At 40.0% G+C, this 27,618-nt stretch overlaps 1 protein-coding gene across 1 annotated transcript; it reads left to right on the top strand.

Moving 5' to 3' along the window:
* Positions 1-27,548, top strand: Snapc3 (small nuclear RNA activating complex polypeptide 3). The gene is made up of 9 exons (XM_027400197.2): positions 1-334; positions 970-1,047; positions 9,520-9,604; positions 17,322-17,426; positions 17,857-18,006; positions 21,598-21,680; positions 23,314-23,478; positions 25,409-25,516; positions 27,203-27,548. The coding sequence occupies exons 1-9, from the start codon at positions 33-35 to the stop codon at positions 27,348-27,350; spliced, it is 1,224 nt and encodes a 407-aa protein (XP_027255998.1). The 5' UTR covers positions 1-32; the 3' UTR covers positions 27,351-27,548.
* The last annotated feature ends 70 nt before the right edge of the window (positions 27,549-27,618 follow it).

Here is a 27,618-nt window from a genome sequence, read left to right as displayed (position 1 = left end):
GCCAGTTTTTGCCGGAAGGGATCGCAGCTGACATGGCGGCGGACCCGCAGGGCGACGGTGCGGGTGGTCCGCAGCATCCAGTCCCTAGTGCGAGCCACGGCAGCTTCCCGGAGTACGAGCTTCCGGAGCTGCACACCCGCGCGTTCCACGTGGGAGCCTTTGGGGAGCTGTGGCGCGGCCGGCTCGGGCCCCGGGATTTGTCGCTGAGCGAGCCGCAGGCAGTCGCGCAGCAGGCGGACGGAGGGGCGTCGGACAACGGCTTGGAGGATGCTGCTGTGGCCCGGGATCTGGGCTGCAGTCTGGAGGCAGCGGCAGAGCTGAGGGTCGTGTGCGGGTGAGTGCGCAGCCTCGGGGCACAGCGTGGGTCCGGCTGGGTGCAACCTCGTCCCTGTGCTCCTCGGGTACTCTTCCGGGCGAGGGCCCGTGATTTAACCTTCATCCCCCCCAAACCCTTTCCGGAAGGCCAGAAGAGATGCTAGGGTCCGAAAGTACAGTTTATGAGGGAGGATCCAGTAACGGGACACGACAGTTGCATAAAAGACTTTTCTGTTCTCTGATCTTTAAGGCGCTTGTTGGAGTAACAGTGGTATATATACCTGTCATTGACATTTGCACAGTGGAAGTACATGAGCTGTGTTAAAACCCCGATTAACTGTAGTCTCTAGTGGTCTTCGTGAATATGTTATCTCTTTGGTTCCCCCCAAAATACCTTCCCTGGTGGTGGAAATATAAAGCTTACTTGTAATGGTCCCCCAATTGACAGTACTGGCTGCCCTCAAATGAACATATTGGCACAAAAACCATTGTCTTCTTCTGGCCTCCATTAAGCCGCCTGCTGGATTTCATAAGACTTCTTAATTATTCAGTGATGTATTCAGGACAAGCTCTGACCCGATGTTGAAAATGCACGGCTGATCATAAAATGTTGCTTTTCCTTTCTCCCTCTCCCGACCTCTCCCTCTTTCTAAGCCTTGATAAACTGAGATGCCTTGAAGAAGGTGAAGACCCAGAAGTCATCCCAGAGAACACTGACCTAGTGACTTTATGGTATGATTTTGTTTTGTTATATGCTTTTTGTTTGTTTTGATGCTGCGGTGAAACAGGAACTTCCCCTAAACTACACTGTTAGCCTTTCTGCTACTTTTTGAATATTCTATTTTGGAAAGTATAGTAGTATTCTCTACACCCCCACTACTTAAATTCAACCATTGAGTTTGATGTCCTGGCTTGAGGCTGTAATTCCAGCACTCAGGAAGCTGAGTCAAGAAGATTAATGCAAGTTAGAGGCCAGCCTCCGTTACATAGTTCAACAATGATTGATTTAAAAAACAAAACAAAACATTTGGACTTCCTTGCTTTAAGTCTGAGAGTGGAGTACAGTTGTGTGTGGTTTTTTTTTTTCCCCATCTGGACTTCAGTTTGTAGCTCCAAAAGTACCATTTTGCATAATCAGGGTGATACTCTTTTTTTTTAATATTTATTTATTTGCTTATTTATTATATACACATTGTTCTGCCTGCATGTTAGAAGAGGGCAAAAAATCTCATTATAGACAGTTGTGAGCCACTATGTAGATGCTGGGAATTGAACTCAGGACCCCTGGAAAAGCAACCAGTGCTCTTAACCTCTGATCTGAGCCATCTCTGAGCCATCTCTTCAGCCCCCAGGGTGATATTCTTACCTCTAGAAAAATTTAAAAACACAAAACCTCTAATATCCAATACATATTCAAATTTGTACTAATTTTTTAATGTATACTTAATCTACTTAGATTTTGGAGTTCAAGCTAAATACTCAGATATTATTTCTTAAATACCCGTTGTAAAGAACCAGTTGTTGTTAGGAATGGTGACATACACCTTTAATCCTAGGCAGGTAGACAAAGGCATCTCTCTGTGAGTTTGAGGCCAGCTTGGTCTACTTCGTGAGTTCTAGGCCATCCAGGGCTATATGATATCTCAAAAAAGGAAACAAGCACCAGCTGTTTTGTTTCTTTTTATATATTTATTTTTGTTTTTCAAGACAGGGTTTCTCTGTGTGGCTTTGGAGCCTAACATGGCTCAAAGGCATTCAACACCACTGCCAGGCTCACACATTAATCTTTTTTTTTTTTTTTTTTGGTTTTTCAAGACAGGGTTTCTCTGTGGCTTTGGAGGCTGTCCTGGAACTAGCTCTTAAAGACCAGGCTGGTCTCAAACTCAAAGACATCCACTTGCCTCTGCCTCCCAAGAGCTGGGATTAAAGGGTGTGCCACCAACACCCGGCTGACACATTAATCTTAATAATCTTGTTAACTGTTAAACTTTCTGGAAAAGCCTAAATCTAGCTCTATGCTTGTCTTTCCCTACAACTTCCTTTCTGCTGTCAATAAACATAAAAATAAAACCAAAAACGTAGGCAGAGTGGTGGCTCACATTTGTAATCCCAATATTTGAGAGACAGAGAAATGAGGATTGCCAGAAAGTCAGGGCCAACTTGGGCCCAGGCTATCTATTTAAAAAAGAAATCTAAGAACTCTTAATTGTAAGTTTCTGCCACTCTGTTTCTTTCTTTTTTGAGACAGGATTTCTCTGTGTAGTTTTGGACCCTGTTGTGGAACTCACTCTGTAGACCAGGCTGACCTTGAACTCAGAGATTCACCTGCTTCTGCCTCCAAGTACTGGGGTTAAAGTCATGTACCACCACTGCCCAGCTAGATTTATTTATTTTTATGCTGTGTTTTGCCTGTATGAGGGTATCAGATCCCCTGGAACTGTAGTAACAGACAGTTGTGAGCTGACATGTAGGTGCTGGGTATTGAATCTGGGTCCTTTGGAAGATCAGCTAGTGCTCTTAACTCCTGAGCCATTTCTCCACGTCCTAGTATTTAAATTTTTAATCACTTAAAACAGATAGGGAGTTGTTAATACTATATAGGCTAATGGTAAAATCTGTTTCCCACACCTCACTTGTGTGGCCAAGAAAGCACTGATTACTGCTCCAACCAACATGTACCATTTAAAGGATAAGAAGAGACTAAGAGTTCTGCAAGATAAAGAGAACCACAAAACTGGAAGACCCATAACTCTCATCCTAAGAGCCAAACCAGGATGGATGTTTTAAAAGTAGATTTTGAGCCAGGCTCACACACCACGATGCATTGTTCAATTCCTGGAACCCATATTGTGAAAGTAAGAGAACCTATTCTTCACAAGTCCTCTTCTGACCACTATACATCCAACATAGCAGGAGCACACACTGGAGCTCACACACACAGTAAACTAAGAAATGTATGAACAAACATCAAACAGTAGGCTGCTAGAATGACAGGAAAAAAAGCACCATTAAATTGGAACTTTTCTAAATTGATTACAAATTTCCCAAAAACAGAGGAGGAAATGAGACTGTAAAGAGAACTTACTGCAGGAAGTGACTATAAGACCAACTTAAGAGAGATCTGAGTGCACTAAAACCAGGATTCAAATCACAGAAAGTGAAAATGAACTGATAAAATGTTTATATGGCAGTAGCACTCTAAATAATGTCAAAAGGTAGCCTGTGAAATTGGAGGGAGTCAAGTATGTACTACAAGATCCATGTATAGGACAAAAACACCCCATGAGAAAATGAGGTAAAGAGATATGAACCAATAATTTACATTAAAAATTTTAAGGAAGATAATGTGGGTATGTGGACCACAGTTCCAACCCCTTCTAGTCCTGCTGAAACACTAGGTGGGTCACTCCAAGCCCCAGGCAAGCTTGGACTACAAATTAGACCTTGTGTCAAAAGACCCTAGAATAAAGATGTACTTGGTAGCAAAATGCTTGCTGAGTATACAAAGCACTGGTTTGACCCCCCTCTTCAAAAATCAAAACAAGACTGAAACCACTAATTTGGTCTGACTACCTTAGACCATAAAAGCAAGGAGAAATACAACCACAGCAATGAAGAGTTAAGAATGGGACACATTTTTGGCCCATACTAATCTTTCCCATTCCCTCGATTCCTACCTAATTACCCCTTGCAGACAACCAACCTCTCTCCATAGCTTTGGTTTACTCTGTTTTTTCAAATCAGTGGATACTTGTGCATTTTATCTCCTTCAGCAGTCAGAGTTCAATTAGGAGAAAAAACAGAACAGCTACTTTAATGGAGAAAGCTTAATCTAAAGGATTGTTAACTTTATAGCAGGGCATAGTGAGGCAGGAAGATTACTGTAAGTTCAAGACCTCCTGGACTATACAGTGAGTTCCTGCACATCCTGAGATGTATGGAAAACCCTCGTTTAAAAGACAAAACAAAAACAAGTGGAAAAAAAAACTTTAAAGAAGGATTGGAGCAATGAGGCCTAGACAGAAACAATAAAGGAAATGTGAGTGTATGACAGGGTGGATGTAAGGAGCATCCTATCCCTCAGGCCAGAGGATGCTGGAGGAGGGCCTTTCTTCCCCAAGAGTAAGACCCAGAGCCCTCAAGAGAGGGCCTCCTATGTTTCCTGAGTGCCAATGATGTTACTGTGGTGGAAAGCCATCCTGAGTGTGCCAGGAAAAGCTATTGAGGGAAAGGGGCTGCAAGGAAAGCTGCTGGGTACTAGATGCTGTGGACTGCAGTGCACTGCAGAAGCTGGGCATTGACACGGGCATTGACACGGGCATTGACACGGGCATTGACACGGGCATTGACACGGGCATTGACACGGGACGGTGGAGCTGTGGACACTAGGACTCTGCTGAGCTGGCATGTCAGACCAGGAAGCAAAGCCTTCCCTCATGAGCTACATACAATGCAGGGTTTCCCTGTTGTCCTTTATTTATAGAGTGAATGAGTGCCAGCTGGTAAAAGAAAACTATTTAAAACAGGAAGGTTCATTTTTTACAGAACAGGTAGAAACATGTATGTTTGTAGATAAGAACCAGTGGATTGTACCCAGCTTACCTTTCCTCCTATGCTGTGTGGCTTTGCTTTCTTCATTCTCTACTGTGTATTGGACATCACTGATTTCAAACTGCATCATAGCTTCATTATTTATTATACTGTGTGGATTTGCCATAGTGTGTTGAATACTCTCCTATATGTATGCATTTAAGATACTACAAATATTTTGCAAGCTGGATATGGTAGCTCACATCTGTAATCCTGCACTTGGGAGGCTGACAGACCATGAGTGTAAGGCTACCCTTGTCTAGTGAGATCCCATCTAAAAAGTGAACTAAGCAGGGCAATGGTGGAGCATGCCTTTAATCTCGGCACTCAGGAGACAGAGGTAGGTAGATCTCTGAGTTTGAGGCCAGCCTGGTCTACAGAGAGAGTTCTAGGACAACCATGGTTGTTACACAGAGAAACGCTCTTGAAAAACCAAAATAAGTAAATAAATAAATAAAATTTAAAGGGTGGATATCTACTGAGGATTATCTTTGACTTACACACACACTTGATTATAAACAAAGAAAATGTATGTCTGCATGTGTGTCTTACAAATGAATAAGCACTAAGGAGGATGCAGAGAACAGCCCTGAGTCTGCATGCTGGTGATGATATAAGGCTGAAGGAAGAACTACTCACCTATTAGTGTTTATTGAAGGCTGTAGGGCAGCAGCTTGGGAACTGATCTATGTGATTACTGTACTTGAACAGGTAATAGTCCTCAGAGCTATCCTTCTTACTAGTGGGGAGAAGTAATAAGTTGAACACTATGATGAGTCTTGTGGCTTGGTTTTGGGATTTGAAGTATTCAAATAGAAGGCTTTGGAGATGGCTCAGCAGGAAAGTGCTTGCATGATAACTGAATTTACTCCCTTTAAAGGAGGCAGTGGTGCACATCTGATTGTAGTGCAGGTGAGACAGGGGCAGGGGAGCCCGAGAGCAGTACAATGGAGAGGTGACTCAAGCATTAAGAACATTGGCTGCTTTTGTAGAGGACCTAGGTTCAATTTCTAGAACGTACATGGTGGTTCACAACTGTCTGTGATTCCATTTCCAGGAGATCTGATGTTCTCTCTTTTGGCTTCCATGAGCACCAGGCACTCATGTGGTACACAGACTGATATGTAGGCAAATGGCCTATATACATAAAATAATAAAAGTTTGAAAAATAATAAGGTAGAACCCGATATGGTGGTGTATGTCTTTAATTGTAGCACTGAGAAGGTAGAGAGAGGTAGGTGGATCTCTCTCTTTTTTTTTGGTGGATCTTTGAAGTTTAAGGCTAGCATGGTCTACAAGTTCCAGGCTAGCAGGGCTATATAGTAAGACCCTGTCACAATAAATAATTAAAGGAACACGATGTTCAGTGTCAACCTTTGACCTCCATATTTGTACATGTATCTACACACACATGTGTGTGCGTGTGCATGCATGCGTGTCTGTAAACGTAAAAATATCCTTGTAAATTTAAGATTTTTAATACATAACAAAGGCACAGAAAATATAGATGCCTGTACATTCATGGCTTAACAGACATACATGACTTTGCCTGTCTCAGCTGAAAGGTTTAGCAGCAGTAACTCTGGTAATCGAAACACAGTGTCTAGATACTGGCTTCTAAATTTGTCCCCCAAGTTGGGTATGATGTGTGTAATCTGTAACCAACACTTAGAAAGTGGAGGCAAAAGGATCAAGAGTTCGGGGTCATCCCCTACTATAAGTGAGTTCAAGAAAAGATTGGGGTACATGAGACCTTATTTTAAAATAAACAAAAAAACCCTCTCCAGTAAAAGAACTTGGGTTCCTAGAAGGGTTAATGTAATGATAAATCTTTCCGCCATAAGCTGTCCGAGCCCCACCACCACGTGTGAGCTTTATGCCAGCTGCCCACCCGAGTTAGGCCCAAATGAATACACAGAAATTTGTATTAGGTTCAAAGCTGCTTGGCCAATGACTAGGATTCTCATCTGCTAGCTCAGTCTTAATTATAAATCTATATATTTTATAAGACTTAACTTATCGGACGCTTTACTGGCATCCCTCCTTGCTGGTGGATCACATTGTGCTGCTGGAGCAAGGGGAAAAAGGGACCCTTCCCGTTTCTCCTTCACTTAAATATGAGTCTCCTTGCTATGTCACTTCCTGCCTGGATCACCATTTCTCTACTACATTTCCCAGAATCCTCTTTGACTCCTAGTCCCGTCTAACTTGCTGTCTTACTGGCCAAATAGTATTTTATTTAACAATCAATAAGATAAACATACACAGTACATTCCCCATCATCTCCTCTTTTCTGTCTAAATAAAAGAAGGATAACTTATCTTTTATAATAACTGAAGAAAACTATAACCATAACTATCTGTCTTCAACTCTATCAAAGACCACAGAAGGATAATATATAAACTCTAGAATTGACAGAGACATCTTGCTACCTGGACAGTCACCCAAAGTTCCTCTGTAACGTTGGGGCATACATCTTCAGCCCATAGGCCACAGTGTATCTGGCACACTTCTCCATTTCAACAGGAACCCTTTAGTACTGTCTTGTTTTGTAAGTTCAGCAGTCACTTTCTTGTGGGTCCTGCATGTCCAGTTTATACAACAACAAACAGTCCAGGCAAGAGCAATTTCTTGCCCAAATGGCTAATCTTGCCATGTTGAAAGCAAACTCCATAACGAGTTTCCCATCCTCCTTTTTGATGTAATTGGTGTGCCAGGAGCAGTTGTATCTTACTGCCAAGAAAAACCCTAAACCATTTAAATGCCATATTTCTGTAGGTCTTTGAAAGGTTTGAAGAATACCTATCCATCTTAAATACATCTTATATCTAGAAAACCTAACTAACCTAATTATAAGGTCAGACTATTATAGGTAAAAGATCTGTATAAACACAATACCTAAACAAGAGGAGACATATATATATCACAAAATTGACCTTAAAGTTGTATCAATAAATGAAAATCTATACCAATGTATTCATTCCTATATCCTATTCCCCTTTTTTTCTTTAAAAAAATTTGACTATGCTCATTATCATTTATAACAATCCCATTTAAATGAAAACAAACATTTATAAACAATATTTGGGAATATGGGCATCGTTCTTTCTAAACTGCTTCCTGCTGATTAAGGGCAATGTTCATATACCATAGGGATCATGTTAAAACATAGAAACCTGACCAGGTCCTTGTTTTTGTAGTCTGTAAGGCTGTATCGTCTCAGCTTTAGGGGGTCTTGTTTGATCAAACCATGTTTGATCAAATATGTGGAAGGAATCCACAGCTTTTCATTTTCTGTGGAAATACAAGCAAAACCTTTATTTCTAAGTAGCCTGTCCTTAGACTTAAGTTTTGAAGTTAAAGCATTTTTAAAATGTATAAGTTGGATTAAGTTAGCAGCATTTATAATCAAATGTATTTTAGCAGCAGTAAGTCTTTTCTCGGTAATCAAACAATTTAAAGACAACAATATGGCATATAGTATCCAGATTCTCTGTGTATTTTCCATCTCTAGGTGGCTTTTTTACTATTCTACTTTTACTTCCTTTTTCTTTTTTTCTGAGACAGGGTTTCTCTGTGGAAATCTGCCTGCCTCTGCTTCCTTCAATAAATCCTACTGGCGTTGGCCACCATAACCGGCTACTCTATTTCCTCCTGTTACTTTTTCTCTCACAAGCCTACATATATTTTTAAATGTAGTGTAAACCTTTAGAGGTTTTTCTTTATCATCTCAGAAATGCCGAGTCTAAACTCCAGCAGCGCCAGGATGGCAAGAGCATATGGAAGCTGCTCCGATACCTCTCAGCAGCCCGACAGGGCAGGCTGTGGCAGCAGGTTTACCTCTTTCTCTGGGAACCTTGGGGGCATGGGTCATCCCGCTCACTGACACCATTGGTTAATGCCAGGATTTGGATGGGAAAAGTAGAGAATGGGTTTTGAATACCCATGGTTCCACAAACCAAGAAATGCACACCTTCCTCCCCTACCCAAAATAATAAAAGATCAGAGCCTGTTGAATGTTTGGGCTCCTTATGACTAAAGCTAGAGCAATTTGAGCAACAAAATAATAGTAGATTTTTTAACCCACGGAATAAAATTCCTGTGTGAGATTTTGTGATCCCCGAGGATACTGGGAGGAGGAAGCTGTGGGGAGAGATATAAGGGGTATGGTCTTGGTGCTATTTTTGTATTTTAAGTGTAAAAGTAGTCTAAAACAATACATTATAAGATTAGAGTTGGTTAGTGGAGCTCAGGAATAGAGTTGTTGCCTAACATAAGTAAAATTTTGGGTTTGATTCTTATCCTAACTGAAAATAGCAAAAACCGTTAAAAATTTAAGATATGTTAAGGACTAGAGATGGCCTCAGTGGTTAGAAACACATGCTGGTCTTCCAGAGGACCTGGGTTCAGTTCCTGATAACTACATAGGAGCTCACAAATCTGTAATTCCAGTTCTGAGGGATCTGATGTCCTCTTCTGCCCTCTGTGGGCAACAGGTACACATGTGCACAGACATACATGCAGTCACGCACACAAATAAGTCTTTTTTTTAAAAGATATTTTAAATATTCAGGCAAGCATGCTGACCATTTTGTTTTCATGTGTCTTTGTCAGTGTTAGGAAGGGGCTCTTGGACTATCGGGAAGAAAACATCACGATAGACCGCGCCTGTAGACAAGAAACGTTTGTCTATGAAATGGTAAGTAAGTCTCACCTTTCCACTCCTCTCTGCTATGAAACAGAAAGCCGAGCATGCCATTGACTGTTAGTCAGGAGAGCTGGTTGGAGAGTGTTACTCATGGAACTGAAGGGCCACACTTTTGACTCCAGCTTTCTGGCTGCCTTTTTTTTTTTTTTTTTTTTTTGGTTTTTGGTTTTTTGGTTCTTGGAGACAGGGTTGCTCTGTAGCTTTGGAGCCTGTCCTGGCACTCACTCTGTAGACCAAGCTGGCCTCAAACTCACAGAGATCTGCCTGTCTCTGCTACCAAGTACTGGGCTTACAAGCGTGTACTACCACCACCTGGCATCTCTGGCTGACTTTGCTTTTAGTTTGGTTGTTGGTATCTGGCCAAATCTATGCCTGTTTACCACTCTGTTCCTGGAACGTTTCTGCTCCTGGTTTTACTTTAACCATATTTTTTGGGGGAAGGGAACAGATTCTGGAACTTGCTTTGTAGATGAGGCTAACCTTGAATTCTCAGATTGACCTGCCTCTGTCTCCTAAGTGCTGGTATTAAAGGCATATACCACCATGATCAGTTTTAAAACCGTATTCTTATCCATTGCTTCATGCATGAAACTCTAAGACAAAGTTAAAAGTGACAAGTATGTGGTAGAAAGAAAAATAGCCCCCAAAGGGAGTGACATTATTAGGTGTGACCTTGTTGGAATAGTTATGGTCTTGTTGGAGGAAGTGTGTCACTGTGGCTTTGAAGTCTCATATATGCTCAAACCACACCCAGTGAGACAGACCATTTCCTGCTACCTGCAACCAGCACCATGTCTGCCTTCACACCATCATATCCCACCATGATGATGATGACTGAACCTCTCAACTATAATCGAGCCACCCAATTAAATGTTTTCCTTTATGAGAGTTGCCATGGTCATGGTGTCTCTTCACAGTTGAAAAGGTGGAAGACCTTTTTGAAAGGTCTTCCACCTTTTCAACTGTGGTAGAATTACATATCAAAATACCATTTTGGCTGGGCATGGTTGTGCTTTGCTATAAGCTCAGCACTCTGAAGACAGACAGGAAGGGTCCCTGTGAGTTCCACTCTAGCCTTGTCTACATAGCAAAGTCTTGGGAGGGTAGGGCATGGAGGTGGAATACACTCAAAGTATATTAATAACTTGGTTGAAAATAGCCTAATAAAACTCAGGATCATATACAATGAATATATACAAATGAACATTTAAAATGCTAGAAATTAATAAAATGAAAACATTTTTGTCTTTTTTAAGGGTTCAGTAAAGTGACATTGGGGCTGGGGATAGATGGCAGTGTTGGCAAAAGTGCCTGCCACCAAGCCCAACAATTTACTTGATCCCCTTGTGAAGAGCCCACATAATAGAGAAAAAGAACTGACTTTCTAAAGTTGTCCTCTGACTGATACATTCTCTCATGGTAGCATGTTCTTGCCACAAACACACACACAAATAAAATAACAGTTTTGGGCTAGAGAGATGGCTCAGCAGTTAAAAGCACTGACTGTTCTTCCAGGAGAGCCAGGTTTGATTTCAGCCCCCACGTGGTGGCTAACAATGGTTTATAACTCCAGTTCCAGGGGGACAGATGTCCTCTTCAGTGGCCACTGTAGGCACTGCATGTACATTATACAAAGACATACATACAGACAAAACACCCATACACAGAATAATAAACTTAATGTAATAAAAAGTAATTTTTTAAAGAGTGACTTTAAAGCCAAGCATGGTAGTGTACACCTTTAAATCCCAGCATTCAAGAGGGGAAGGTGGAGCATGGCGGTGGTGACACATGCCATTAGTCCCAGCACTCAGGAGGCAGAGGCAGGCAGGCGGATCTCATGAGTTTGAGGCCAGCTTGATCTAAAAACCATGTTCCAGGGCAGCCTGGAATGTTAGTTACACAGGTTACACAGAGAAACCCTGTCTTGAAAAACCAAAAAAAAAAAAAGAAAGAAAAAAGAAAAAAAAAAAAAAAAAACAGAAATGACTTAATTTCCTTTACCTGGTAACTCTGGTCTATTTGAAATTGCTGTTCTATGTGTCTTATTCACATAAGTAGAATTATACAATATTTTTCTTTTTGTATGGCTTGTTTAGCATAAAGTTTAAAGGTTGGTCCATATTGTAGCATATGTTAGAACTTCATTCCTTCCTATGACTGAATGAAATCTTTTGTTTCAAGGATATACCACATTTTATTTGTTAACAAGCTGTTAGCTTTAAAGTTGTTCCCACCTGTTGGTTATTGTGAATTATTGTTACTGTGCATACTGGAGTATAAGTGTTTGGGATCTATTTTCAGTTCTTTTTGTGACTGACACTCCTGGGGTGGGATTGCTAGGCACTATGATGACTCTGCCTTAAATTTTATGTAGGTGTGATGACTCTGTATTAATTTTATTGTCTTCCATATAAAGCTGTATTCTGGGGGACTGGAGAGATGGCTCAGAGGTTAAGAGCAGTGGCTGCTCTTCCAGAGGTCCTGAGTTCAATTCCCAGCAACCACATGGTGGCTCACAACCATCTGTAATAAGATCTGATTCCCTCTTCTGGCATGCAGGCAGAATACTGTATACATAATAAATAAACCTTTTTAAAAGATTCATTCTGTATTCCCACTAGTAATTCATGAAGCTTCTGTTTCTGAAGATCCTTTTCAATTCATAGTTTTAAAATTTCATAGTTTTAAAATAACCACCCTAGTAGACACTTATTTTATAATTTTGATTTGTTCTTCCTAACGGTTAATGATGCTAAGCATTTTTTTTATTTAATTATTGGTTGTTTGTATATTGGTCATTTGAGAAACATCTAATTCTTTACCAATTAGAGTATATTGTCTTGTGACTGGATATTCCTGGATACTAAAGCTTTACCATATTTATTACTTGAAAATATTTTCTCTCATTTTGTGGATTGTCTTTTTCACTCTTTTGATGTCAGGTTTTAAAATTTGATGAAATCAAGAATATCCTTTTTGTTGTTGTTGTTGTGTTTTATTCTCTGACTTTGGGCATATTTAAGAAATATTAACCTAACCCAATACCATGAAGATTGTCCTCTTTGTCTGCAGAGTGTTAGAGTTTTAGCTTGTAGGCTTGGTCTTTGATTCATTCTGATTTTTTTAAATTAAAAAATGTGTATTTTGTATGTTTGGGTTTTTGCCTGCATGTAGGTCTATACAACACCTATGTTCCTGGTGCCCATGGAGGCCAGAGAGGGTGCTAGATCCCCTGGAACCAGAGTTAAAGATGGCTGTGAAACCTGTGTGAATATTGGGAACCAAACCCAGGTCCTCTTAAAAAAGTAAATGCTCTTAACTGCTGACCCATCTTTTAAGTTTATTTTAATGTGTGATGTAAAATGAGGGTTAACCTTCATTCTTTAGTACATAGCAGTACAGCACCCCTGTCCCCCAAAACATAGTCTTAAAATTGTGCGCGTGCGTGTGTGCGTGCATGTCTCTTACTTAGTCTTATAGAGACCTCAGGGTCTCACTGTGTAGCTCTGGCAAGCCTGGAACTTGCTATGTAGAGCAGGCTGTTCTTGAACTGAGAGATCTGCCCAAGTCTGCCTCCTTGGTGCTGGGATAAAAGGTGTGTGCCACTCCACTAGCACTCAAAATAATATAAAATTGTGTTACACAGAAGCTATTCAAGGTTTCTCTAGCACTGGTTGATACAAAGCATGATGAGAAAACACTTTATAAATAGTAACTTCAGAACAGGGTGACAAGATGAGTTTCATGTGGCTAATTTGGTGGTATAAGCATTCCCTCCCTCCTTCCCTCCTTCCCATTCCTTTAATTTCTTTCTAGGAAGCAGCGAACACTAAGTGGTCTCCCAGTGTAAAGGGCCACATGGTCCCTTTTGTGAGCAGTCAGGAAGTGAATAGAGATAGATTTAGTCTAGGGTAAGTGCATAAGGCCATGGCTCAGATCCCCAGTGCTAGGGGATGGGGTATCTCATAGAATACCATCTTGATTTGATCACATATGACAATAAATAAATAAATAAATAAATAAATAAATAAATAAATAAATAAATAAATAAATAAAGTTGCCCAAAGATACCTAAAGCCAAATACTTTAACACAGAATGGGCTTTTGAGGGGGGATTGGAGGTACCTTCTAAATCAAGTTTCTGGTTATATGCAGCATTGAGGTTGTAAGCCTTCACAATGTCTCCAGCCACTGCACCATCTTGATAGCCCTCTCCACAGACAGATTTACAGCCAGAAGGATTGCTTTGTTTAATTTTTCTATTTTGTTTTCAGTACCTTATAGTATTTCCTTCTTGGTTTTTTGGAGACAGGGTTTCTCTATGTAGCCCTGGCTGTCCTGGAACTCACAGAGATCTGCCTGTCTCTGCCTCTGCCTCCCAAGTGCTGGAATTAAAGGCATGTGTCACCACTGCCCAGCATATTATTCTGCTAACTCTGGAATTAGTTTGTTGTTTTTTTGTTTTTGTTTTTGTTTTTGTTTTTTTTGCTCCTTACCACAGTTAAATTTTTAAGGTTGTTTTTACATGGAGCTGTTTCTCTGAAGTGTATTCAGTATGTTGCGCTTTAACTGTCTCATACTGTTTTCTAACTTCCCTTGTATATTTTATCCTATGGTTGTTTTATAAATGGGCTTTTTATTTTGTGTTGTTTTCATGTGTGTATATATGTGTGCCTGAGTTTGGATTTGTGAACATGAGTGCAGTGCCCATGGAGGCCAGAGCCATCTCTTCAGCCCATTGGTTTGTATTTGCAAAGGGTCTCCCTATATAGCCCAGGCTGGCTTCAGACTTTAAAATCTTCCTGCACCAGTCTTCCCTGTCCCCACATTGATGGGGTAACTGGCATACATCACTGTGTATGGCTGTACTATTGTATTTCTAAGATTCTCGGTTTTCCTTGTTACTGATTTCTAGTGTTTTTGACTGGTGATTAGAACTACTTTGTATAACCTTAGTTCTTTTCAGTGTAGTTGGTGGTCTGTCCTACAGAATGGTTCATGTGCACTTGAGAAAGCTACTGTTGGCTGGAGAGTTCTGCTTATTTATATTAGCCTTTGTTTTTAGTGTTCCGTTCCTCCACTGCCTATTGAGTTCATTACTGTAAGAAAAATATCCAAGGCCAGAATTTTTTTTTACTCTGTCAGCTTTTTTTGTATATATTTCAGGATCCTTTTTCTCTCTCTCTGTTTGTAACTGTGTCTCTCACTGCTGTATAGCACATTTTATCAACTATAATATCCTTGTTACCATCTCATAATCTTAACTCTGTTTTGTCTGACAGTAAAACAGCTTCCAACAGTTTTATTTATGATTTGCATGAAATATATTCTATTCTTTTACTTTCAACATGTTTGTGTCTCAGTATCTAAAATAAGTCTCCTGTAGACAACATAAAAGCTGAATAAAGTTTTTGTGATCCAGTCTGTCAGCCTGCCCTTTCAATAGTAGAATGTCATCCATTTACAGGTACACTAGTTACTGGTAAGAAAGCACGTCTGTTATTAGGCTCTTTGGGTATCTTTGTTCCTCTGTTCTCCCATTATTTCCTTACTTTAGATACTGCTTTTTGTTGTGTTTCAATTTGATTCCCACCTCCTTCCTTTTCTGCATACATTGAAAGTATCTTCTTAGTGGTTATCTTGTTTGTGGCTTCAAGTCACTACCTTTTCACTTCAGACTGAACAAGGTCTACTGTGACTGGTACTTCCTCAGCTACTGTGTATCCCCAGTGTTTTTGGTTTCCTTTATCCCTAATGGATAGTTTTGCTAGATATACAATTAACTTTCAAGTGTGTCATCTGACTTGTTTCTTGTCTTGTTTTCTGATGAGAAATCTGCTGTTAAATCAGTTGAGGAACCTCATTTCCTGTAGTTAAGTAATTGGTTTCTACAGTTCATTGACTATATTTATGACAGTAGACTTATCATCATCATATTTTATTTACTTTTATTCAATTGGCTTTTATTTATATGTGAGTCTAGAATTTGCTTCTAGGAATAATTACCATATTAAGACGTTTTCTTACATTTACTCAGAGTTACTGGAATGTTGGGCAGGGTGTACATGTACATACATACACCTGCCACAGCATATGTATGGTCAGAGGACTCAATTCTCTCCTTCCCTGTATGGGTTCCTGGGATCGAGAAATCAGGTTGCCAGGCTTGGCAGCAAACTCATTACCTGCTAAGCCATCTGCCAGCCCTCATTAATTAACTATTTTTCTTCAAGACACTAAGTAGCTCTGGCTGTCCTGGAAGTCACTATGTAGACCATGCTGGCCAAAGAGATGTCAGAGAGAACTTACAGAGACCTGCCTGCCTCTACCTCCTGAGTGCTGGGTTTAAAGGCCTCTGCACCATTACACCTGGCTTCCTAATTAACTTGTTTAACTAGTAATCTCAATGATTTCAGTTCCTTGAGGTCAATTAATATAAAATTCTTTCCTATAAATGAGCCATATTTTCCTCTTCCATGTGTGTGCTTTGTTGAAAACTGGACACTGGTTGTTATGCTTTTTACTTTTCCAGACTGTTTTGCTATGTGCATATTAATTGTGTATGGTCGTTGATAGTTATATTCTATTACCTCGGTGTTTAGTCAGTACCTAAATGTTAACATTAAAAAAGTTAACATTAAAAAAAAAAAAAAAACAACCAAAAAAAAAAAAAAAAAAAAAAAAAAAACCCACATTTTAAGGACAGGGTCTCTGCTTGTCTGCCCTGGCTCCAGCCTGCTGTTCTGGGAACTCAGCTGCTATCTCACATCTGCAGTGTGGTGGGGGGAATGGGGTGAAGTACTGGCACACACTGCTTATCTGCAGAATACAATCAGATTCTCCCCTCTCCAGTATCGTGTGGGAATATCCAGTCAGTTTCCAGACTTCCAGAGTAATTCATCATCTCAGTCTAGTGGCTGCTTCAGTAAAGACACCTACCTGCTCTGCATGATGCCACTCCCACTTTTTCAAAAACAAGAATATGTATTAGTTTATGTGAATTTGTATATACCTGAATGCATGAATGTACACCACATACAGAGAGCAAAAAAGGGCATTAGATTCCCTGGAGTTACAGGTGGTTGTCTGCTGTCATGTGGATGCTAGGACCTAACCCCAGGACCTTGGCAAGAGCACTAAGTGCTCTTAATCATCAAGCCATCTCTCCAGCCCTGTCCCCCATTAATTTTGAAAACATCTTGCATTTTCATTTAACTATTTCACTTTAGTGGCTCTTATAACTATTAAGTACATATAAAAGAATATGGTATATTAAAGAATATAAATATATATAAACACACACACACACATAAATATATTTGCAACCTGAATCGATTGCAGAACCTCCAGGCTCATTGTTAAAACTGATTTTATAAGCATATTAAAGGTTGTAAACAAGGAATAGTGATGAGAAAATGCCATTCAGAACAGTATTAGCTGATACTCCTGTTTATCATTAGTGGCTAAGCATATAGCACCAGATGTCGTATTACATATTTTATGTACATATTCCCAAAAACAAGTCTGAAAAAAATTTTCTCTTTATTCAGTAGGTGAAGCTGAGCATAAGGAGAGTAACCATTCCTCACTAGGAATTAGACATCAAACCCGAGGTTGACTGGAGCCCTCACTGTGGGCTCTGTACTGCATTGTCTCTTAGCTGAGTTACAATGGCTGATTTCAAGATCTCGTTTCCTTTCTTCAGGAATCTCATGCACTTGGGAAAAAACCTGAAAATCCAGAAGACTTGATTGGAGAAGGGGAGCTTATCCTATCTGTGAATATCTTGTACCCAGTTATATTTAATAAGGTCAGTAGTGAAACCTGGTTTTCATGGCTACGTAACTTTGAGTGTTAGGGTAGAACCTAGAACTTCAAGCATACTAGGCAAGTACTTTACCCATGGGGACACCACCAGTCCCTAAAAGTAACTTTTAACAAAGCATTTAATTATTTGAGTCTATCTCAGGTTTCAAAATAAATGTTAGCATATATAGTCTGACATCTTATTTTTTTAGGCCTGACAGGATGCATTTGTGAGTTCTTTGTTTTAAGAAATGTTCCAACAAATTTCACTCGGGAGGCAGAAACAGATCGATCTCTGAGTTCTAGAACACCTAGGGCTACACAGAGAAACTGTCTAAAGGGAAAAAAAGTAGTAACTTCATTTAGATGAGGTCTTGGTGGGATTTGTGGTTAGCTGGTTTTAAAAATGGACACTTCTTACTGTTTGACTTCAGCACAGAGAACACAAACCATACCAGACAATGTTGGTATTGGGCAGTCAGAAGCTCACCGAACTGAGGGACTCAATTTGCTGTGTCAGTGACCTCCAGATTGGTGGAGAATTCAGCAGCACTCCAGACCAAGCCCCTGAGCACATCAGTAAAGTAAGTGACCTTTCCCTTCCCCCTAGAAGAAGAAAACAGTATGCAAAGGAAACCGTGTGTGATTGCTTCATCGGGGTCATGTTCTCATGGTGCTAAGGTGCTGCCATCTCTCCTACCATCCCTCGAGCTTTTCAGAGACATTGTTGTGTGTTCATTTCCTCGGTGCTCACAATTCACAGCTAGCTGTTCTATGGTGCTCTTTCTGAGCTAATACTGATCGTCTAGCTGTCTGGCCAGTTGTGTTCTCTTTCCCTTTTCCCTACAGTCAGACTTCACCCTAGCTTCCTTATTCATCTTTAGTTCTTAGGATTAAACTAAGGAAGCACTCTCCAGTGAATTATAGCCCCAGCCTTATTGTTGCTTTGATTTTGTCCTTCAACCTTTCCTGTGTAAAATGCTGTAAGATTTTCAGTCCACCTTAACTACCCCAAGGAAAAGTTTGGAGTTCACCAAGAGCCTCAGTCATTTGTACCTCTTCTTCACTGCTTGTAGGATCAGTAAATACACAGGCCAATATCAGATAGGGAGATGGTGGAGAGCTTATCTTTGCTAGTGTTTCCTGATAATGGCACCCTTCATGAGACAGAAATGCCCGTGTCTGTCTCTTGGGAGGGGAGCAAAGTATCATGCGGTCTGCCCAAAACATTTTCAGAAGTGAGGGAGTGCTTCTATAAGCAAAGAGAATGACCCAATCTTGCTGAATCTCAAGACAGATAAAGATTGCTCTGATTGTGTTACATGGTGCAACCTTGGCAGAGGACCTGGAATTTACTTGCCTACTGAGGAGAGGGCATCTCTGTAGGCACATAAAATGTGAAACAAGTAGGATAAAGTTAAAATTTTGAGAAGAATCAAAAGTCAATCTCCTTTTTCTACCAGCCATGTACATTTCTGTTTCATTGATTTTTGAGTCCCATGTTAACAGCCAGTGAGGTTTCACAGTGAATTTGTGTCTGTCTTCGTGTGTTCCATCTTCCTGTTTTGAGTATTATGGTGTGGCAAGAAGCAGCTTATCATGCATCTGGGGGTAAGGGGGTTCCATGGTTTTATTTCCAAACTTGGTTCCAGGCTTTCCATGTCTATCACAGTTCATATTATATCCTGGTGCTGTTTGTGTCTGTTTGCCCTATAAACTCACAATGTTCTAGTGACTGACATGGAGATGTGTTACGATAACTCTTTCTGCCAAAAGCCTCCCAAGTTCTACAGCCACGTGGGCAGTCTCTGCCAGCCGCCCAAGTTCTGTCCCCCGTGTGGATGGACAAAATGATACACAGACTTATATTAGGTACAAATGCTGCTTGGCCAATGACTAGGATTCTCATCTGTTAGTTCAGTCTTAATTATCATAAATCTATATATTTTATAAGACTTATCTTATTGGACACCTTCCATAGGTGTCCCTCCTTGCCAGTGGATCACATTGTGCTGCTGGAGGAAGAGCGGAGGGGAAAAGGACACTTCCTGTTTCTCCTTGCTTAAATATGAATCTCCTTGCTATGTCACTTCCTGCCTGGATCACTACTTCTCTACTACATTTCTCAGAATCCTTTTGACTCCTGTTCCTGTCTAACTTGCTATATCATTGGCCAAACAGTACTTTATTCAATAATCAATAAGATGAACGTACATAGTACATTCCCTATCAGAGATGAGCTTCATAGCTTAGGCAGAGATTACACTAAATGTTTGTGGTTATGTTGAAAATGGCTTTAAGTACTTAATCTCTTCCAAATTGCCATGTCAGTGCTTGAAGAGATAACCGTAATGATAAAGAGAAACAAATGGAATTTTAAGACAATAGGTTTATCTTTTTTTCAAGGAAGAAAGCACTGGTCTTTTGTAAGGCCCCCCCCCCCCTGCCTTTGGTTTTTCAAGACAGGGTTTCTCTGTATAGCTTTGGAGCCTCTCCTGGAACTCACTTTGTAAACCAGGCTGGCCATGAACTTGGCCTGCCCCCCAAGTGCTGGGATTAAAGGCATGTGTCACCACTGCCCAGCACAAGCTTTCTTAAACCCTACAAGAAAAAGAAGGTATAGCTATAAATAAATTAACATGGGCTGGGCATGAGCATGGTGGTACACTCAGGAGACAGAAATATGTAAGTTAAAAGCCAGCCTGGTCTACATAGCAAATTCCAGGACAGCTGAGGCTACATACAGTTTTTTCTATTTAAAAATAAAAGATTAACTTTAAAAAGATTTTATTTATTATGTATACAATATTCTGCTTCCATGTATATCTGCACACCAGAAGAGGGCACTAGATCTCATAACGGATGGCTGTGAGCCACCATGTGGTTGCTGGGTATTGAACTCGGGACCTCTGGAAGAGCAGTCAGTGCTCTTAACCTCTGAGCCATCTCTCCAGCCCCATAAAAGATTAACTTAATGTGAAAAATCTGAACTTGTTCTTTGTACAACCTGTCAGCATTGGTCAGAGCAGTTTGAGTCAGAAATGCCAGTCATTTTCTTGTCAGTGGGACTAGTCAGTTTATAGAATTTGTACCAGTTTTCTAAGCAGGGACTAAATAGTTTGTCTTATTTACATTTCTTAAATTTTATTTGTAATGTCTGTGTACCACATGTATGCAGTACCTGAGGAAGCCAGAAGAGGGCACTGGATCCTGGAAGTGGAGTTACAGATGCTAGAGTGCTTCCTTCCATATAGGTTGTAAGCTGCCATATGGGTGCTGGGCATGAAACCCAGATTGTCTGGCAAAACAGCAAATGCTCCAAACACTAGGTCATCTCTCTAGCTCCCTGTCTCATTTAATGATATTTACACATGTGCTGTTAATATTCTTTCTGCTTTTGTCTACTTAAATAGCCTGCTTATTGAGCATACACCATGTGCCCAGTATATACTGTCCTTGGAAAGAAAAAGAGCAGTCAGCAAGCAGTGATGGAGGTTGAAGTCAGTTCCTCGTTGTTCCCCCTTCAAAGCTCTGCTGCTGACAGAGTGCTGGCTGTAGATGACTGCTTACCTGGTTAACAGGCACTGAATAACAGTGTGCTTAAACTTCACCAGCAGGCTTCTAGCACAGAGCTTTGTGGGATGTTTATCTGTTCATAAATCTGTTCAGTGATTACTGCAGTGAGGATCATTGCCCCTTGAAGTCTTGTGGTATGATTCTGAGCCTCAGGATTGAGACCACTTGTGCCTACTATGTTAACATAGGGCAAGATTGCTTAAAAACAGAAATTCTGGTGGTGCCTTTAATCTCAGCACTCAGGAGGCAGGTCAGGTTCTGAATTGAAGGCCAGCTTGATTTGCAGAGTTCTAGGACAACGGAGATGGTACAGAGAAACCCTGACTCAAAAAAAAAAAAAAAAAAAAAAAAAAAAAAAAAATTCATGCTCTAAGAGATACTGAAAATAGAAAGTTTTTGTAAAAACAGTGAAAAACAAGAAATGCCAGAAAAACTCAGAAACCTTTGTCATTATTAGGGAAGCATCAAAGCTTATGGCAGCAGAGAGGGGCCTTAAACATGAGTAGCCGGGTATTCATGTCATTTTTTATGGTGTATAAATTTTTGATACTTGAGTGGTTACAAATGGCCTTTCATTCATACCATCTGTTTTCTTGTAGGACCTATACAAATCGGCTTTTTTTTATTTTGAGGGAACCTTTTACAATGACAAAAGATACCCGGAATGCAGAGACTTAAGCAGGTACTGGTCCCAAAAATCTTCTCAAAGTCTTTTTCCCTGTTGGCTTTTCTTTTGAGAAGGGCCTCACTATGTAACCCTTGATGGCCTGGTACTCAGTGATCCGCCTGCCTCTGCCCCCCATGTACTGAAATTAAAAGCATGCACTACCACACCTAACTGTACAAATGCTTATTTCTAGTTTTTTTGTTTGTTTTTTCAAGACAGGGTTTCTGTATGTAAGTAACCCTGGCTGTCCTGGAACTTGCTGTCCTCGAACTCTGAGATCCACCTGCCCCTGTCTCTTGAGTGCTGGGATTAAAGGCATGTACCATCATGCCCAGTTTATTTCTAGCTCTTAAATTAGTGACATCTCCACAAATCTTACTTTTTTGTACTTTAAAGGACCCCTGTCCCCAGGAGTTGTATAAAGTTTGCATTGAATGGCATGTACCTTTAGAAAGATTAGGTCCACTAAGATACTGGTTATTAATCTCAGGTGATAATGCTAACCCTTCAGTATTTTTCCTTCTGTTCCCAAGATAATTATGTGTGTGGGGGTGGGGAGAGGACCTCTATATGCTTGTGAGTGCAGGTGGTGGCAGAGCCAGAAAAGGAACCTGGGTCCTTGGAGCTAGAAAGTATCTCTATTTGCCCTTTGTTGGTAAGTAGATGGACACATGTGTGATGTTGCTCAGGTAGAAGAATATTAAAATTCATTTCTAATAGCATTTCATTAGCACTTTATTTCATTATCAGCTTTACCCTTTTTAAAATGTAGTTCTCAGCACTTGCTGTCAATTCTTAATTGAGTACCCCAAAGAGCTGCAGTTTCTGTGGGTCATAGCTAACAGGGTTTCTCTGTGTAGCCCTGGCTGTCCTGGAATTTACCCAGTAGATCAGGCTGGCCTCTAACTCAAAGATCCACCAGCCTCTGCCTCTGCCCCCAGAGTGCTGGGATTACATTTGTGCACCACTGTTACACACCACCTAACACGTTAGTTAGAATTTGAAACTAAGAAATACATTCTGATCTTAGTACATGCTAACTTTTTGGTAAAAACAAACAAAAAAACCTATTGCCAAAAATAAACTCAGAACAAAAATGTGGCATTGTTTAACATTTCTTGTTTTTGCTAAAGTGGTGCATATCACACAGCCTCAAAAAAACTGGTCCTTACTGAGATGAAAAGGGCAGAGGTGGATCTCCATGACTTCAAGGCAGTCCTGGTATAGTGAGTTCCAGGACAGCCAGGGTTATATAGTGAGACACCCTGTCTTAACGTACAAAAACCCAAGAATAAAAAAGCTATTACTCAGGTAGGAAAAGTTCAGTGTCTAATCCTCCCGCACATTCCCACCCCCTTTTAACATTTTTGTTACTCCGTGGAAGCTTAGGTGTATGTGTTTGTACCATGGCACACATATAAGCAGAGAAAAACTGGGGGGATTGCACCCAGGTCAATAGTTACCTACTAGTCCAAATTCACAGTCCTAATTCAAGAATTTATTAACCACCATGATCTTCCCTTTTAGATGGTAAACATCCATTTAAGTAGGAGACCAGATTGTGTGAACTACTGCAGGTATGAACTCTTTTTCTTTCCTGTTCAAGTTTTAATAATACTGCTTTATCCTTACTTTCCTCCCAAAACAGAACTATTATAGAGTGGTCAGAGTCCCATGATCGAGGATATGGAAAATTTCAGACTGCTAGAATGGAAGATTTCACATTTAATGACTTGAACATTAAACTTGGCTTTCCTTACTTATACTGTCACCAGGGAGACTGTGAACATGTGGTTGTTATTACAGACATAAGGTATGTGGCATCGCTCAGAATATTTTATGTTAACAATGTCCTTAATTGGGGAGGGGGAAGGACACATGCAGGAGTGTGGAGGTCAAATGACAACTTGCAGGAGCCTGTCCTTCTACTGTGCAGGTTGTGGGGATTGAACTGAAGCCATCAAGCTTGACAGTGAGCACGTTTACCCACTGAGACATCTGATTAACTATTTCTATCTCTTTTACAGTACAAAAGTATAAATAACTTAAATTCAGAGAATTAAAGAGGTATCAATATGGTTTGGCTTGGGAGCAGCAAACATCTGCTTTTCATGCAGCGGAAAGTAGATACTCGCTGTATTGTTTTTTTTTTTGTTTTTGTTTTTTTTTTAATCTAGACTACATGGCACTGCAGGCCAGCACTTGGGCACACAGATTTCTGTGAATTTCAGGTTAGCCAGAACTACTTAATAAACACTGTCTATAAATCAAAACAAAATATATGTTGGAAATCTTATGTATTAGAAGATTAAAATCCCATAATTTTTAAGTAACTCAATTTAATCAAAAACATAGTAATTCTATAGTAGGAAGTTGAGTAACTAAATTCCAAAATAATGGTTTAGGCTTGAGGGGCTGAGAAAATGGCTTGGTGGGTAAGAGTGCTTGTTGAGCAAATACAAGGGCTCCAGTTCAAACCTCAAGAACCCATATGAAAAGCCAGGCATGGCCTTGCATGCCTGTAACTCTAGTGCTGCGGAGAGTGATGACAGGAGAATCACTGGGACTGCCAGCCTAGCTCTAGATCTAGTGACAAATCATGTCTCAAGGCAATAAGGCAGAGTGGTAGTGCAGGATACCCCATTTCCTCTTCAGCTACCTACATGCACACAAGTACCATGTACACCTACCTCAGACACACACACAAAGAGTAGTTTTCTGGAGATTAATAATATAAAGGTAATATCTCATAACTTCATATTTTATAACCTTTAGAACCTATTTATAGTATATCTTTGTTAACCTTTAAAAATTAAAAACCTACTTTCTTATTTACATACACACTTTTTTGAGACAGATTTTGTTTCACGTAGCCCAGGCTGGCCTCAACTTTGCTGTGTAGCTAAGCTTAAACTGCGGGCCCTTGGGATTGAAAGGATTGCTCAGTGGTTAAGAGCTGTTCTTCCAGTAGGCCTGGGTTTGATTGTCAGTACTCACATGATGCCTCACAATCATCTGTAACTCCATGTCAGGAACCTAACACTACTTTCTGGCTTCTGTGGCACAAGGCAGAAATGTGGTATAAAAACATACATCTGGGCAACACTCATAACACACTTAAAAAACAAAAAACCTGGTCTTCCTGCCTCTTCCTCTCAAATGCTGAGATTAGAACTATGTCACCACACCTGGTTTGTAAATTTTAGAAGTGACAAATCTCTAGAATTTAAACTTTGTGATGGATTATAATTTATCCAAAGCCATGCAGCTAGTTAGTGGTACTTAAATTTTTTTATAGTTGTGACATTTAAAATCTAATTCATGTCGTTTAAGGATCCAAATTTTGGGTTTTTAATAATGAAAGTCATGTAGTAAGAGCAAATTAAGTAAGGTATTGCCAGGCAGCCTTGCATATACAGTGCTGTTAAACAGAGCAAGGACTCTGATGGAAAACATTTAAAAAAAATTCCTAAGAGCATGTTAGCATAAGGGGAGTTGAGAAATTAATTCCTTGCTCAATCTGAAAAGCACAAGTGACTGCCCTCTGGTAAGGTAGGCAAGAACTCTAGCACTAAGTTACATCCCTACTAAGGGGTCAGTTATTTTGCTTAACTCAAGTATAAGAAATCAGTATACTAGAATCATTTCTGAGCAAAAAGTGGAATGTCAAACCATGTTCCTAATGTTGGGGAACAGGAATAGTGTCTGCATTTTAATATCTTCATCTGTTTTCCTCATGAAAGGCTTGTACATCATGATGACTGTTTGGATAGAACACTTTATCCCCTTCTTATCAAGAAGCATTGGCTATGGACAAGGAAATGTTTTGTTTGCAAAATGTATACAGCTAGGTGAGTGACAGCTTTCTTTCCTTTAAAAAATACTGGTTTCCACTTTTAGTACTTTGGTTATCTGTGTTCATTTTGGGGTTTCAGAGCTTTATCTCTGTTGCAGTGTTTGTGCAGCTCTGTACAAAGGATCGAACCCAGAGCCTGCTGCCTGTTAGTGAGCATGTGTATAGCATGAGGCAAAACCCCATAAAATTTTAAAACAAGGAAATGTATGCATGAAGTTCAGAACAAATTTTAAGGAACCATGCTTTCTCCGATTCTTGTGTCATTTACATTTCATCTCATTTCATGAAGCCAAAATAAGGTTTTATGTTTCTTATCAATCATTGTGACACAACACAGACCTAGAATTACTCAGGAGACCGAGGCCGGAAGATGTTGTTAATGCTGGCCTGGGAATCTTAAAAGTTCACATCCAGGAGAAAAGATGGAAGCATAGCACAATGTGACGACTCTCTGAATTAAATCTTCAGTGCTGTCAGCATGTTTACGCTGTGGGGATTCTTTTCTGTTCTTGCTTTAAAGATAGGGTCTCACATAGCCTGAGCTGACTGTCATCAAACCAACATTGTAAATGGGCTTGACCTTGAATTTCTGATATTCCTAGTCTCTTGAGTGCTGGGATTATAGCCAAAAAAGTCTGGAAACTACTCAGGGAAATAAGTTTTGAACTCACTATCCCTAGTTAGCTTTGGGTTACGAAAATGAAAATCCAGAAATCGAACATTCAGGAAAAAATTAGACTAAACTTAAAGTTTTATGTGACCAGTGACATGGCATGAAACAATCTCAGGTAAACATTGTCACCCATACTCCACGTACAGCCTAAACTGTAGTATTTTTGTCTTCATATCTAGATTAAAATGCCTGTATTCTCAAAATAATCAGAGTACTATGGCCCCTGTACAGGGATGATAGGAAAATTCAAGTGTTTGTCACCTCCAGTCAGTCACATTGTAGAGTAACTAGAAGAGCTTGGACATAGTCTCCACAATAGAATTATCATAGTCCTCTATTACTTAGATATGTGTAAGTTTGCCTTATTTAAAATAAGTATCTGGATATGTGGACACATGCCTCTACTCCCAACACTCAGGAAGCTGAGGCAATGGGATCATGAGTTTAAAGTCAGCCTGGATTACATAACTTAATTAAGGAATTCTTTTGGGGTCTATATAATGTAGATGTGTTAGTTTTCCAAGGTGACCTACTAGAAAATGAGTGAGCTACTTAAAGGATAGGTGTTCTCATAAGTGTGTGTGCTGCTTTCTGATAGAACATTTCCTTACCTTAAGAGGAAATCCTAGGTAACATGGTTCTTCAGCATTTCCTGTTGTATGTCCCTACTGTGTTGGTATAGTCTGTTGAGGCAGTAGTGAGAATGTTCATTATGCATTGTTATACAGAAGTGGTTCACAACCTTCCTTATGCTGCAACCCTTCACTACAGTTCCTCATGTTGTGGTAACTCCCAATCATAAAAACTTATTTCTGTTGCTACTATAGTAATTTTGTAACTGTTATGAATCACATCTGATGTGCAATCTCTGTGAACATCATTTAACAACCCTCCAAGGGGTCATGACCCACAGGGTGAGAACTACTGTTATAGGCCATAAATCAGAATGTTGAAGCATAAAAGAACCTAGTTGTAATATAACATACTCTTTCTTTTTTTAAACTACAGATGGGTGACAAACAACGACACCTTTGCACCAGAAGATCCATGTTTCTTTTGTGATGTTTGCTTCAGAATGCTCCATTATGATTCCGAAGGCAACAAGCTGGGGGAATTCCTTGCTTATCCTTATGTTGATCCAGGAACCTTTAATTAGTACCAAAAAAAAAAAAAAAAAACAAAAAAAAAACCCTTTTCCCTACTAAAGTTTAGTTCAACATATTTTGTACTTCTTACATAGTATTTTTTGTTGTTGTTGTGGCTTTTTATTTAAATTGCTCATGTTACTGAGATGTTGAATTTTTTTGGGGGGGAGGGGGATATTCTGAATATATAAATCTTGTTGGAAACACTACATCTGATTCTTTTCTCCGAGTCCTATACATTCTGTACACGAACGGGTTTGGCTAGTGATAGACTTCAGT

Source organism: Cricetulus griseus, chromosome 2, assembly GCF_003668045.3.
Source record: "Cricetulus griseus strain 17A/GY chromosome 2, alternate assembly CriGri-PICRH-1.0, whole genome shotgun sequence".
NCBI classification, from domain to species: domain Eukaryota; kingdom Metazoa; phylum Chordata; class Mammalia; order Rodentia; family Cricetidae; genus Cricetulus; species Cricetulus griseus.
Note: the sequence above shows the minus strand (reverse complement) of the source record. Positions and strands in the feature narration are given on the sequence as shown.